The sequence below is a fragment of the Echiichthys vipera genome, assembly GCF_963691815.1.
Source record: "Echiichthys vipera genome assembly, chromosome: 9".
Lineage (NCBI taxonomy): Eukaryota > Metazoa > Chordata > Actinopteri > Perciformes > Trachinidae > Echiichthys > Echiichthys vipera.
Genome location: NC_139834.1, coordinates 17,726,170 through 17,742,423, shown reverse-complemented (window position 1 = coordinate 17,742,423; position 16,254 = coordinate 17,726,170). Strand labels below are relative to the sequence as shown.

Sequence of the window (16,254 nt, the reverse complement as noted above, 5' to 3'; positions counted from 1 at the left end):
GGCATCTTCATCAGAGATGATGCAATGGAGTAGCCAGAGCAACTATACATTTGATACATTACACATCATATAGTCAGTCTTAAAGGGCGGAACAACAACATAAATATATCATGACCCCCATGGACCCTGTCACGTGGGAATCCTTAAAAGGAAATTGAGCAGTTAAAGTCAATATTTGTTTTCTTCCCAGAAATACTCCATGTTATCCCTTTAATAACATAATCCAGTGGGGCTTTTCCATCGCCTGCCCTTGGAGCTACGTCCTGTGGAGTTTGGAGAAGGGCCTGCCGGTCCCTTCTGGTGGTGGGGGTAGGGGGGTGGGAGGTGGGGGGGTTCTGAATACCCCACCCAAATTTAGGGGGTCTTTTTTCAGCCAACACCCGGTGCTTAGTGAATACCAAAGGCATTGCATATGGGAGTGGCTGAGCAGAAACATGTGTCTGGAAATGTATGTATAAACATGTTCTGTGATGAAAAAAGGAAAAGTAACCATTGTGCAGTCAAACACGTGCATCAATAAGAAATAAATACTATATAGAGCAAGCAGATGGAAAGTGAGCAGAGAGGAGAGCTCACTTAATGATTTTCTTTGTCCTGTGACAAAGCAAGTGGCTTTTTGCTTCGAACTCGGCCAAAAACAACAGGTGTGTTGGAAAGAGTCAAAACGTGCACAGGCTGTGGTTTCCTATTTCTCGCTTCAGAAACATTTCAATAAGACCACATCACTGAAAGGTTAAGAACAAGAAAACTTCAAAAAGTCTAGAAAACACATTAAACATACGTGCACATGTCTTGACACATATGGAACATGCGCTTTCCTCCTCTGATCCACTTAATTTAAATTAAAAGGATCTCTTTTTAACCACTTGTGGTCTATACAGTATAGGAAATAAAAAGCACTTCCCTCTGAGAGCGTATTTTGGTTTGTCTGATCTACGCAGCAGATCGTGCCGACCACATTCAACTGGGAGTGGTTAGCGATGAGGTTTAACATAGCAGAAAGTTTTATTATATGACTTTGCTTCACCGCAGAGTTTAAAGACAATGAAGTCAATAGTAAAACACTTTATTGTTGAGTTATGTACTTTTTGGACCACAAGATCAGTTGTTTGATTTTTCTGCACAGCATTTGACATTTATTCTTTTTCTTTCTTTGTTTCTTTTCTCGTCTTTGCAGATGAAACACGGCCTCTGTCACAGTTAAACGGGCCCCTGCTGGCCCCGGGGCCCCTTCCCCCTCTCACCACCCCGCCTACCCCACCCATGGACTCCCCCGTACCCTCGATGTGCCCGCTCCTGCCCACCCCTGCTCCTTCCCTGATCCCCCCTTCCTCATCCTCCCCAGGCTGCGGCACTGGCAGCGCCAGCTCAGAGCAGCCCGGATCTGGACCCCCAGTTTCAGGAGCCGGCGGCACCACGGCCCTCAGCCCGTCCAGTCCAGAAACAGAGGAGGACAAGGCCAAGAAGCTGCTGTACTGCTCACTGTGCAAAGTGGCTGTCAATTCCTTGTCACAGCTGGAGGCCCACAACAAAGGTGAGTTAATCTCTGAGCTATGAAACGGTCTAAAACATTTTTTAGGGCACTAGGGATCCCCAACTATATATACTGTATAAGTTGCGTATTACCAGACCTACAATAGCATGTAGGGCATCCTAAAGCCTGTACACATAACTTTTTATGATGCACACAATACTAAGCTATTTTAAGCTACGGTCTACATTCTGAAAATCAGTTGAGCCTCTGAGACAGATTTGAAAAAAGCGAGACGAGAAGATTGGATGGAGGGTACGAGCCAAAAGAAGCCTTTCAGACCGGTTGGCTCTCTTTGGTGACTTTCTTTGCAGACTGAATGGATTTTTTGGGTGTTTTTGCTATTTATATTGTGTAGATCAGACTACAGGACCATTAAAGCCGTATAAATTATGTTAATAATAATTACCAATACTCCAAATCGTAGACCATAGCTTTACATAATAATTATAGACATATTCATATTAAAACCTCATGTTTTTACATTAAACATAGGCCTATATGTGGAAGGCACAGCAACTCCTTAAGCTACTATGTAAAGGATAATTTCCCTACAGGCCAGTTAACCTTTCTTCAGTGTTGTTTAAATTCAATGTTTGTTTTTTTTATTGCATAAATAGACCAAATTATCTTTACTAATAAAATATTGATCTTCATTTTTGGATGAAAAACGGCTTCTAAAAAATGGCCAAACGATTATTTGGCGTATCCCCTGGAGCAACTCTGAGGACCTCCTAGTGGTCCAGGACCCCCTATTAAAGATCTCTGCTCTAGTGCTTCTGTACTTTCCAGGAATTCATGTGGGATAAGCTATGAGTTTCTGGAGGTGTAACTTTCCCCCCCATCTTTTCAGATATGTTTGGATTTTACTTTGTTTACTCAAACCACACTGCTGCTGTTGTTGCTGTTGTTGTTGTTGCTAGAAATGCGTCTGATCTGGTCAGAGGAGCTTTGCCAAGAAAGACCCATGTAGCAACTTCTAAATATTATGACTAAAATGGAACTAAAAAACAAACAAATCCTGAAAGTGTAAAAAACAAACAAAAAAACAAAAAAAAAAATTGTTCATGTGATACACTACATAACATGAATTAGTGGGCTCAGAGAAGAAGAAAATAAAATAATTAAAAAAAATTCGGCTTTGGTTCATAACTATTTACATTTTTTCTAAAATAAGATATTTACTTCATAAAAATGCTGGATATTTGAACTGAAGATTTAGTCAAATTAACTAGTGATGTAATAATAACCGTTATTAATTTTCTCTTACCTTATATTTCTAAATCTACATTTATTGCAATGCACATGATGATAGAAGGATGATTAAAGGTTGTTTTAAAGGTCCCATATTGTAAAAAGTGAGACTTCTTATCTGGAAATGAGCATAATAGGAGTATGTTTTATGAACTGTGTGGAGGTTGAATCATGTGTGTTGATAATATGAAACTATACAAATTACAAAATTGCAAAAAGATACACAAATACAGTCTATTACCAGACTGCCCTTACTGTAATAGCAACCATCTCTTAATGACTTCAATCATCTTAATGACTTGCCAGTGCTCCAGCAGAGGGTACTGAGAAGAACAATGATCAGCAGATAACTGATCCGTTTGACAGTGACAGGCTCAACCTATGTAACCTAGCACTGAGTTTCAGGAGCTCTGTCAGGGTGCCTCACCTGTGTGTGCGCCCACTCTCTCATGCAGGACACACTACCCACAAACGCCCCTTCCCTCACCCGCACAAGACATGATTATTTAAAAGAAAACTCCCCCACTCAAACAGTCATGATTCGTCTTATCATTTGCAGCACACTGCATAAAACTGCTCCTCATAGCCTGAAGCCTTCCACTTCAAAAAAGCTGCAGAGGAGAATTGTTAAAGCTGGAAGCCACTGCATGAGGGAATAAGAGAAAAATATGTTGTGTGGCTGAGCTCACCACAATACCAGCTATAACATTTTGTCAGACAGCTTTCACACATGACAACACTTTCTCAGGGCTCTGATTCCCTCGATGTGCCTGCTTTAATCCTTTATGCCCTACCAACTAAGCTTTCCCTGTGACCTTGTGAGGACAGTTTGCATCGGCTGACCTCCACTCTTTGATATCTATACATTGCCCTACACATAAGAAAAAACACTACAGAGTTATAACAGACAATTAGGAACTGATGCCACATCAATACTTGAGTAATGTTTGGTGCAGCCAGCTCAGCCAGACATGAACACAGCCAACAAATTCCTCTTAAGGTTTGACAAAGTATCAATCAATAAAAGTGCAATCACTGCCACCATTACGATTAGGTTAACCTCTGGAAGGCTTTTAGAATTTATGCTATATCATGTGCTTATTAACTTATTATCGGTCTTAACAACTACACAACAGTACATTTGCGTTACATTTGCCTACTAGCATGTTTACGATGTACACAGACATATAATGTAAATATAAAAAGAGATCACACAGTATATCACAGCTTCTAAACATGGCCCCGAGTCAAAGCCTGCTGCTCCAAAGTTCATCCCCTGAATGACAAAGAGTTGAAATAGTTGAAACTCTGAGGGAAACAATCTGGAAACAATCATCCCTCACTCATTCTCAAAATCAAAACTGTGCATGTTGGCGGGGTTCAAGAATAAAAGCACATGTCATGCAGACATGAGCAGTGTGCGTGGTGCAGAATGAACAGCAGTGAAGGAAATATGTGTATATGACTATTTTCTGTCAACCCATTGCCTATTTTTGTGTGGCAAATTTGTCTGGTCTGCTTGATTGTTGCATTACACCATGAGTCAACCTTACAAAGACAAAAAATCCACTGGGCCATCCATTGTCAGACCAAAATAGAACAAAGGCAAAACAGACAACCCAAGAGCACATTTCTGGCCACAAGTGAAATCCATCATTCCAGCCCCTTCCTCCCCAGTGGAGCCCACAGCCTCCATGTTCCCCGACAGCCACCCCACCCCGAGCATTTCCCTCTCTCTTCTGTAACCTTAACTCTGTTCAAAGGGATTTTGGACAGCGACTCAAAGTCAGAACTAAAGATAGTGGGATGCTTTACTTTGTGAGTGAGAGGCATGGGGGTCGACAGGGGGCATGACTAATTTCTTTCAGCCAACAAGAAAATGTGTGATTAGTTAATAAGAAAGTATTTTTAGCACATTCTTTGGTGAGCTGCTTTTCAGACCACCTGAAAGACAAAGTAATGTGCAAGAGCACTTCTCTGTGTGCTGTCTCAAAGTCAGCCCCCCTGGAGTTGGATTTGTTCAAATTAAGAAAATACTGCATATAGAAATACTTAATTTAAATGCATAAAACATGCCTCCCCACGGTTTAGAATGTCTTGTAAATTCCTCTTTTAACAGGTGGAAGTATTTTATTGAAAACATCTGACCGAATTTTTTTTTTAATTGCTGATTATTTGCTAAGTTTTTATTCTGGCTGGAATCATGACTGGATTAATAGCAGAGGTCTGAGTTCACATGTAACTATGTATTACATGTTGTTGCCAAGAAACACATCTGTTTTTGATGTAATCATTTTGTGTCTAGTGTAACACGCCCATCTGTATGACACAAACCCCTATTTTGATTGCTCTGTAGCAGTATGAATGATGTGTTATAAAGCATGAACTTTGTCCACATTCCATCTCTGTATAACAAAAGACAGAAATAAAATACTGAAATAGTACTATTTTATCACATAAATATTTTCTGAAACATTAAAAAAGATCAGCACAGCAAATGTCTGACTGCAAAAGACTACACAAACCTGTTTCTAATAATAAGTTGGCCTTAAATTTCCACATTTTGACATTTATAGTCAAAATCATTAATCCTGACACTGAGGGTTGATTTTGGCACATGTGAAAATATGATTTACTGCAGTGCACACTACATGATCATATCTCACATTGGTCAAACATTATCAAACAGTTTTTTTTTTTCAAATATTGAAATGAGAAAGGGCTTTGAGTTCATCTTCCAGCTGCACAGCTGTCTGACTGCAGCCCTCTAGTGGTAAAAATGTACCATTACAACTTTATACAGTGGCATGCTCTCTATGTTGTGCATATGCTGTCAATTATTGTAGAATTAAGCCAGTGGAACATTTTCTTTTCTTTCATGCCCTGATATTTGTTACTGCCACTGTTTATCCATCACTGTTATGAGTTACACAGAAACGCTGTCCCGACTCATTTTACTTCAGACAGGTGGAAGCGGCATGACTCATATTTTATAAATAGTGATGCATCTCCACTGTATTATTTCATTCTGTTCCATTAGATTCTAAATATGTAATTTCATCTTGGTTAATGACATTGCTGACCTGTGTTTTCCATGTTTGTGTCTGCAGGTACCAAACACAAAACTATTCTGGAGGCCAGGAGCGGGTTGGGCCCCATCAAGGCGTATCCTCGCCTCGGCCCCAAGCCCATTGGAGAGCAGGGAGGGGGGCCAGTGGACCCCAACACTCAGGAACGAACCTTCCACTGTGAGATCTGCAATGTGCGGGTCAACTCTGAACTGCAACTCAAACAGGTATGAAGGGAAAAATGATGCATGTATTTCTATCTAACAATGTTATAAATCAGTTTGATTTGATAGCTAGCTGTAAAATACTTTTGATACAATATAACTGACTCTTTTGGAAGTCATGACTTTTTCATACAACAAGCATTTGAGAGCATATGTAATTGCTATTACTTATATAATTGTGGAAAAAAATGAAATTCTCTTTTCAGTAGAGCACATTGTCTATTCAAGAGTCTAATTTAATTTAGTTAAGATATTAAATATTTCCATTTGAGAAAAGTCAGAATAATTTGTGTTCCTGTGTTCCTTCCTTCTAGCACATATCAAGTCGAAGGCACCGGGACGGCATGGCAGGCAAGCCAAACCCCCTCCTCAGCCGACACAAGAAGCACAGGGGAGCTGATCTGACGGTAACCTTTCAAGTTTCATTGTTGAATTCTGAATCCTCCCACTACACAGTCAGCAAACCTAAGATCCACAGATCACATAGACAGTGATAATAGAGAACATGAGGTTTGCAAGGCCTCAGAGTGGTAAGAGTGTGTTCATTTAATCCCTAAAGCCTGCTAGATGTTCTGTTTTTGGCTGTGTCATCCTCCTAAAAATATTAACTCCATTGGACTGAAACCTGCGTTATGATAAATCAAGAGAGCTTGGAGAAGAATGTCTATATATTCAATTCAATTCAATTCAATTTTATTTCTAGTGCCAAATCATAACAAAAGTTATCTCAGGTCACTTTACAGAGTAGGTATAGACCACACTCGTTGACTTATTTATGATTTACATAGACCCGACAATTCCCCCGTAGAGTACGGTGAAAACGAAAACCAAAGACAAAGACCAAGACACAGACAGACACAAAGACAGATAGACAGAGACACACTTCCAGAGATGCAAGCAACCACAAAAGTAACAGTAATTATATGTCCCCCCCTCCATGTGTTGCCATTCTGTAACTAATAATTTTATCCCTTTCTGTCTTTTTTCTCTTTGTTTACCTCCCTTCTGTCTGCAGTCTTCTTTGACCTTCTCCAAGGATCTCACCAAAGCTTTGGGTGCGGGGCTCTTGCCCAGTCCTTTGGCTGTTGCTGCAGCAATGGCCGCTGCAGCTTCTTCGAACCAGCTAGCTCTCCGTGCAGCAGCTCCTGCACACCACCACCACCATCACCTATTGCAAGGCCCGCCTCTGAGCCACGCCATCCTGAGACCCGCCCCCGGGCCAATCCGCACCACCCATGGGCCAATCCTTTTCTCCCCTTACTGACACATCACCCTCTGACTTCAGCCAGTCAGGAACAGCCACTCCAAAAGCACACTGTGAAGATACAAACATGATCAACAAACAGCAATTGTCAGGGGGAAAAAAATCCAACCATTTAAATATAGAACTGAGAGAAAGACAAGGGACAGGAGCTGCGGAAAGGAGTAGATGTTTATGTCTTTCTTCCCTTTACCTGAAACTCTCCCTCCATTTCAAAGACTTCCGAGTGATCCGCAGATGGAATGAGCAGAGGAGAGATTTTCATTATGCATTGAACTTCCTTGTACATCTCTCACAACCCCTTTGCCCCTCCCCCTTGCACTGTGGCCCTGTCATGGCCGCCTCGATAGCTACAGAAGAAACACATGCACACCTTTCTAGAAAAATCAAACCATATTTAGTGTTACATAATTGTTCTGGGCCGGGTTGGTTTTCTCCTGTCATCATGGCTCAACGTCTTCTCCTCATCCTATGCACCTCGACAAAACAAGGACAATAACGTTGTCAGTAGGGTAGCTGCTTCAATCGGTCTTTGCTGTATGCGCCACCTGTAGCTGTGGCGGCCTCCACGGTACTGTACATGTCCCCTTCTGCACCTGAGGTGATCAATTCTTCAGTTTATGACACTTGGTCCTCGCTAGAAACAACATGACCCGGACTGACAGGCAGGTGGTAGCCACATCTGAACATGTCTGATGGTGGGGAGGGGTTAAGAGAGCAGAAAAGTGACTGTGGGGGATTGCACTACCTGTCATTTCCTGAAATGGTGAGGTGAGAGGAGGGCTGGCATGGGTCAGTGGATGGATTAACCCCAGAGCATGCAGACACACACAGGCCCAAACGAATCTGTGTTTTAAAATAGACTGCACCAACAAAAATTGCTACAGGGCACATCTGCCAACCTTCATATCAGTCAGAGAAGGGCCTCACTAAAGAGGAAAGAGGATGGGAGAAACAGCAGAGTCACACATTGGTACATACTGTACTGCTCTATCTAATACACGATCCCTATCTTTATCTTTGATTGTCATTAATGGCAATAATCTGCTCTTTTACTTAAAGAAAATGCTAGAGAGAGCAAAGTTCACACAGGATGTATTTGGTGAGACTTCTTAAGTCATCGAAACGGAAGTTATTGACGTCCTCCCTGGTCTTTATTCAAAGGCTGATTCACTGTGTAGGTGGAAAGGTATGACTTAGGTGTGATCTTGTGTACTGATGTATTTATGTCGTTTCTGCATGCAGCCAAGCAATAAGATCCTACAGGGTCAGGCGTCCGCATCATTGGGTTGAACCCTTCCATTGCTGCCCTTTCCTCCTCCTCCTCACCTCCCTTACTGTATCTCCAAAGGTTCATATAAGTCTTTAACAGAGGGCACATCAACACTGGAAACCATAATGCTCAAAGTAAACAAATAAAGAGAGGAAGATGAAAGCCAAATACTTTCTTGGAGAAATAATCTTGAGCTGAAGTGACAACCGAGCCAGAAGCCCAGCGAGGTCACCCAGGGTTGGGAGCCGAGACGTCCAGCTCAAGGCATCTACCGATGCTTCCCATCTTACAACTGAAAGCCATGAAACGCACCATGATTTGTTTACTTTTACAAAGACTGGTGAGCACTTTGTTTGGTTTGGACTGTTGGTTTGCATTTTTATCACACATTAAAAAAAAGCAAAATAGGTAACACTAAAATATTTTTGTAGGTAGAAAATGTCAATAACTGCATCCATAAAGGGATAAGAAGGGTGGAATTATTGGAATTATATTGTCTAACAGACACAATCAGATACAAGCTGACCAAATGACTCAGCGGGGGAGCCACAAAAGCTAGCTAAGCTTGACAGCTTGATCACCCTTATCTGAACGAGATGTACACTGTGCCCTTTCATTGAGAAGCAATGAGCTCTAATGTCTTACCTTTGTCTGAATATTGCAATGCAATGAGCAATTTCTATGGAGTGATTTGTTATCATTGTGACATGTTGTTTGGAGTCATGTGTAAACTGGGAGCACGCCAGGTGACAGACTTTTCTGTTCTTCCACAAGGAGAAAAAGCCCATGAAGGGATTGAGAGAGGGACAGAGAGAGAGAGAGAGAGAGAGAGAGAGAGAGAGAGAGAGAGAGACAGAGACAGAGACAGAGACAGAGAGACAGAGGTGTAGCTGGGCTTAGGGACCGACCCTTCATATTAAAGGGCCTTTTTACTATGGTAAGCTCTGCTTGGGGAACAGGGTACAACACCAGGTATCAAGGGATTAAAGCTAGAATTGTTTAACAGGCTTATTTGTAGTTGGACTCACTGAGTTGCATTTTTTTCTGTGTGTGTGTGTGTGTGTGTGTGTGTGTGTGTGTGTGTGTGTGTGTGTGTGTGTGTGTGTGTGTGTGTGTGTGTGTGTGTGTGTGTGTGTGTGTGTGTGAGAGAGAGAGAGAGCGAGAGAGAGAGAGAGAGAGAGAGAGAGAGAGCGAGAGAGAGAGAGAGAGAGCGAGAGAGAGAGAGAGAGAGAGAGAGAAATGTGTTCAAGTGAATTTACCAAGAAACATTATCAATGCCATTACTTAAAGAAGAAGCTGGCTAGGAGTCAGCTTCCACCGTTGTGCTCTTTTTTTTGCTGGACGAAACCTTCTTTACCAAGTTAATTTTGTGAGTGAGATACTATTCCAGTGTCTGTGCTCCCCTTCCTGTTGGTGTGTGTTATGTATTCTAGTGTGTGTTGGGACCTGCTCTCTGCCCACTCCCCACCAATCAGAGACAGAGGCAACTTAGAGCTATAAAGTGGCCTAATTGAGACAAAATCCTGCATGTTTGGTTTGGATAGATTGATCAATCATCCTGGATTCCGGATTCTTGATCAATGACCCAACCATTAATGCAATCTTGTCGTTTCTAGGTCAGTCAAGTAGTAGCACCACAGATATGTTCATATTGTGGTAATTGCCGCTAATTCATCCTCATTATTCACATATGGGAAATAAATGTTAGATTCCTATTTTCTGGGCAGGTATTTCATGTTAGCTGTGTTTAGGCTAATAGCCTTAGCCTTATTCTGCCCTCAGCCTCTCCCAGAGCAGAGAGAGAGAGAGAGAGATGGAGAGGCTATGGTGTAATTTTGTCTTGCCAATAAAGTTATTTTTGAATTTCATTGTCAGAGGGGACAAAGAGTTTGTATGGCGAATCGTAGCAATACCTGACTCATTCTGGCTACTCTTGTTTATTGCAATAAGAAAATTAAACAATACATGTGTATGTGAGTAAAACATTATAAATGTAATTTAAATGAAAAATAAACTTTATGGTAAATACTATTGGTATCAAGAGAAACCATGGTGGGAAAAAAAGTAAATGTCAATAAATCATTCAATGAAACACGTCTTCAGCGTTCTTATGAATCAATCATTGTGTGGTCCAACGCCTTCTTTCAAATGTCATAACTCTATAAAATGCTAAAAAATAGTTTCCCTAATAGATGTGCAGGTGGGATCTGTCAGTGCATCACATTCCTATGTCACTAATAGAGTATGTTTAAATACAAAATCCAACCTAAAAAAGATGAACAATGTGTTAGTTTGATTGTTTTGGATGATTAAGATGATTACTTTAACAACTGTGATAAAATAAACTGCATTATCATAATTGATTATGTCAGAAGGACATCATTTTTGCAGTAGGTTGACAAGGAATTTGTGACCGACTTAAATTGTGTTTTTAGCATAACACCAAAAAGAATAGAATACTGCAAATGCTCCCAGCTGTGAATCACAAAATACTCCCAGTAAAACACTGCTCTCATAAATGAGAAGTTTCTTTATTATTAACTGTCCCTTGGGAAGCTTCAGGATCCATCCCATGAAGACATCATCACCAGAATCTTGTGTCTGTGCCTTTCAAACTAAGGAAAGACTTCAGATCAAAAGATACTTAACTAAAATTGCTTTATGTTTATGTTTTATTTCCTATAAAGTTCTTTTACCCTGATATTTCCCATAGACTTGCAAGATGATTAATGGGAAATAAGAAAAATATTGTTCTGGCACTTCAGTTTTTGTGTGTTAAAGGTATTTACAAAGTTCAGGCTCAGGCAAATTCAACTTGAGGGAAGGTGGCAAGCAGACACAGCTTAATTTTAGGAGGTCACCAGCCAAAAAAGTGTAGTAAGGACCAGTGTCTAGGATTTACAATACCTGCCAAGTTGCACTGCCATATTCCTACAGTAATCTATTTTGAATAGTTCAGCCTAACATATGCACTTTTTGTCCTGTTTTATATGAAATTCATATTTGGTGACATTGATGGAAATGTGTACATTTTATTATGTTTATTACTGAGATCATAGTTAAAGGTGTTGCTTTAGAGATGTTTCTAATTTTTTTAAACACCCTTTTTACATACATGAATCCATGCAAACTATTAAACACCTATAATACAATCCATTACAGACCCCCACTGACAATGCCCTCAATGCTAAAACATATAATTTATTTAACAACCGCTGACAGGAAAACATCACAACCTAGAACATCATACAACATAATAGTAGTAGGAGTGGTAGTTCATGGCAGAACAGTGTTCCCTAATAGGTGTTTCTAATAAAGTGGATACTGAGTATATTTGGTATCTATGAAAACTTTCAGATCTTTACTACAATTTAAAACAACAATCGAGCATTTGTTCCATTTGAGCATATGACCGTGCAAAATGCCTTTTGTGCAGCAGATGGTCCAGCAAAATCAAGAGCTTAAACACTGTGAGTTTTAAAGAGTAATTCTCATCTCAGCTGCAATCAGACATTACTGAATCTCCTTTGTGAGCAGCAGGATGCAGCCAGCAGGAGCAGTGGCGGACTGGTGCTGCATTGTACTGGCTGATGAAGAGCAGCATTGTACTTTCTGTAGAGCCTTGCTGATTTCCCATAATAGACAGCCCTTATTTCGTTCCCCTGGGATTTTTTCCCAAGCATTCCCAAACAGAGTAACAGTTCGCCAGCACTTCTTTGCATCTTGGGACCTTACACAATTCATCCACTAGATGGTCCTATTGTCATGATTGGAAAGCAGGTCCACTTGAAACAATGCAGTATAGCTAAGAAGAGCTGCTCATTCTGCCAAGTGTAAGCAAACAAAACTATTCACACATCAAACTTGTGTAACCCTGCAGAGCATTAGATGCAGCAATGACGACGCTTTATGTTCAAGGTCATTAAATAAGCCTACAGATATGAATCATATAAGCACCTTTTTTCTTGGCTTCTCTTGGCTACGTGATTACTGTCATTGAACGTGTCCATTCCTTTATGACCACAGTGTATCCATCTTCTAATGGTTACCTTCAGCAGGATAACATGCCTTGCTGCAAGCTCAAATAATCAATAAGTTTTGAACATGATTGAGTTTACTGTACTCAAAGGGCCTCCACAGTCATTAGATCTCAATCCAATAGAGCACCTTCGGGATGTGGTGGAATGGGACATTCGCATCATGGATGTGCAGCTGATAAATTTGCATCATGTAAATATGGAGCTAAATCTCTGAGGAATGTTTCCAGCACCTTGTTGAATCAATGCTGCAAACAATCAAGGTTGCTCTGAAGGAAAAGGAGGATCCAATCTGGTACTAGCAAGGTGTACCTTATAAAGTGGCCAGTGAGTACCTATAGTACATTATAGAGCTGCCCTTTCAGCTCTGTGCGCATGTATAAAAGAACAATACATATTCATATGGCAGAAAGGAGATGAGCACACTGGACAGATGGTTGCTTTGCTATTCTTCCTATCCTGTCACAATCGTCACAGAAAAAAATCAAAATGTCACCATTTAGAGATGAGCTGGCTCTTTAGATGATGTGTTGCTTTCTGAAGTGCTGCAGTCTCAAGTTCAACTAGAGTTTAATTTGAGATATGGACAGTCTTCAAAGGCAAGTCTTATATTCACATACCTTAACATGTGTGAACACTTACAGTCACCATGTAGTTAAACAATATTCATGTGGATAATTTCAGTGTATTCAGACTATTTATTAGACTTTATCCCTTTGATATGATCACTTGTCGTATTGGGTGAAAATGTTTACATAAAGTCTAAAAACATAGTTACCTATCCAGCTATGGTTGGATAAATATCAAGCTTGTTCTTAATAATGAAAGTGTAACATTTATGCATGTTGTCTTATTGTTACAGATATTAATACCATAAATTAGTTTAGTTTTATCAGAAAAGAAGACAGAAAGAGCCCTCACAATTGTCATTCCTTTTTTTTTTAGCCCGTCTGATTTTTCATACTATATATCACGATTCTTAAAAGCAAAAGCATAATGGGCAGCTTTTTTCTTGAGAGCTCCATGCATTGAGATGTGGCAATATCACGGTGAGATGGTCAGACAGGGATCTTCAAATGGAATCTGAAGAAGTAGAGCTACGTACCTGCACTTTTCTCTAAAAGTAAGTCTGCGCCTGAGTGGAGAGGGCATGTTCTGTCGTCTCCCTTTTTATCTTTTACCTTAGAGCTTTGTTGTATGTAAAGGCAAGGTATGAGACCAATCTTCGGCACTGATGTTCATTTATAATGTCCTTTTCTGCTTGGTAAAATATGGTAAGCTTTCCACAATTGTTTGTTGAATGGATCAAGACAAATTCATTTTGTAGCCATAAGGAAATATTAGATCAAACTAATTACTGTGCAAACATTGACGTAACACATTGTTTTCAGAATGGAATAAACTCAGAAAATTTTAGATCTGAGACGTCTACATTAGAATTACAAGCAAACTGTAGAAATCAAAAGCATCAGATTAGAATCTCTACATCTAAACTACACATTCACAGTGGCTCACTAAATGTTAAATATTTTTCTAATATACAACATCTGATTATTAAGCCTTGAACAGACTACTCTACTGTAGGTTTAACTATTGAAAGAGATTGACACTGACAAAACCTTGTCTGCAAGAAGAATGAATCATCAACAGGATATTCGTGAAAACAAAATGTTCAGTATTAGTATTCAAATGGGAGAGGTGAGGTGTGCTCTTCAAACTAGATGAATTTAAAACATTTTCAAAAGCTTTTATCGTTTAGAGAAAACAAAGAATTGATAGCAATTAATTGTCATGAGATATCTTCTGAGCAATAGATGTCACTGAATGAAAGTGTGTACACACTGTGCTGCATTTCAACTACAGTGTGAACAAGCTGAATGTGATCATAATGCAAATTGCCAAAAACCCCACGTGACGAGAGTGTGATGAATCATCAGCATGAAAAGATATGTATTTCATACAGCTAAGGTTAGTCCAGGCGTTTGCGCCTATCTGTCTCCACAAACATGAGTTGGCAGGTTCAGGTGCATCGGTGAGGAGATGATTAGTCCGGGCTCCAAAGACAGTCTAAGATGAGAGATCTCATTTCCGGAAGTCGCCAAATTGTGTTGAGACCAACTGTAACGCTTGCTCTTTTCGGTTCAGCTTGTTGGATGTCATTATCGGTGTTTACGCATCTACATGGGGGGTTACACCTGTGTATATTCTCTAAAACTACACAGAAGAGAATGCTCATCATCCCAGAAGAAAACAGCTGCTTCTTGTTAGCACCTCAGACTTGATTCCCTTTTGTTATTCTGTCAAACACTGCTAAAATTAGGTTAATTCATGCTCTTTTTATAATCTAAAGGTAACATCCTGCTGTGAAAGGCATTTATCATAGCTCCCTATAATATGAAATAGAGGAGTCAGTCCTCCGACTAATATCTTGTCCTCTTTGGGGAAATTAAGTCAACCCATGCAATAACATAACCTCCTCTCAAGGGTCACACAAAATAGCCACATACCCTCAGCTAATCTCTGGAAACGAGGGGACCATGTCTTACAACATTCATTTACGTGCATGGAAGTAAACCTTGTGCAACTACGCTTAACTTTAAGGGCTCTAAAGTGACAGTTGCCCAATATGGTGCTCTCACAAGGTCTTTTAGAGGGCTGAGCTGGCAGTAGCTGGGTGGCTCAGTTGTGTTGGCATGGCAGCAGCCCGAGACAAAAGCCACAATTGTGAGAGAGCGGTCTGCAGTCCTTCATGTCGGAGTAGGCAGTCAAGACAAATTGCCCTTCTGCACTGATGCAGCTAAGGCCATGGCTTCGTTGAATCTGCTGTTCTCAGGCATTGAATGGAGACCCTTCATAAAATGTGTGGCAGAGGAAAATATACGCAGTGTGCTAATATCGATTTTTGGCCTTGAATGAGAGCATGATGTCAGAAAACGAACGGGATGTACTGTAAATGAGTAGGTTTATTAAATATTTGTCAGATGTTAGGAATGCAAGCTCTGTCCAAACCATCACCAAGTGATAGAAAACACTTCATTCACAGGAGCATCAGTTGAAATACTGAAACATGATTAACTACATAGGAGAACTGTGTGAAAAACTATGAAAGCAAAAACCAAACACACCAAACAAAATGCATCAACAAAGAGGAAGAGAAATCACAAGTTGAAACTATGGTATTAAACAATATGTAGAGGGTGATGGTGCATAGGGTTAGTCTTAGACCTGAGGTCAAAAGTCCATGTTAGTTTTAGTCATATCTAGTCAACCTTGTCCCTTGTCATTTTTAGTGGGCTATAAAACTAATCTCGTCTAAGTCAAAGAAAACCATTTTAGTTTGGTTTTAGTCAAGACGATTGAGATGTTTTTCAATGAATAACAACATTTTTGAAGGCTGAATTTCATTTCCGCTGTCCTTCTCACTGGGAAACTTAGTAGTAACGCCAGTGCTTTTCCAATGACTAGTCAAAATATCTCCTGTGAAGTAGGCCTTTGGTGTCACACTATTCCACTCAACAGGTAACAGTAACATGCAATGTGCCAGCAAAAACACAGAAGACTGCAAAGCTAATGAACATGGATGTAAACAATACTCCATCAAAAATA

At 40.2% G+C, this 16,254-nt stretch overlaps 1 protein-coding gene across 2 annotated transcripts in view; it reads left to right on the top strand.

Moving 5' to 3' along the window:
• The window catches only part of znf385a (zinc finger protein 385A), a 59,100-nt gene extending 48,541 nt beyond the window's left edge, over positions 1 to 10,559 (top strand). For both annotated transcript variants that reach the window (XM_083920613.1, XM_083920614.1), the window contains 4 exons: positions 1,178 to 1,534; positions 5,896 to 6,080; positions 6,392 to 6,484; positions 7,093 to 10,559. In XM_083920613.1, the coding sequence (XP_083776739.1) occupies positions 1,178 to 1,534; positions 5,896 to 6,080; positions 6,392 to 6,484; positions 7,093 to 7,341 (884 nt within the window). In that variant the 3' untranslated portion in view covers positions 7,342 to 10,559. The remainder of the gene's footprint in view (positions 1 to 1,177; positions 1,535 to 5,895; positions 6,081 to 6,391; positions 6,485 to 7,092) is intronic.
• The last annotated feature ends 5,695 nt before the right edge of the window (positions 10,560 to 16,254 follow it).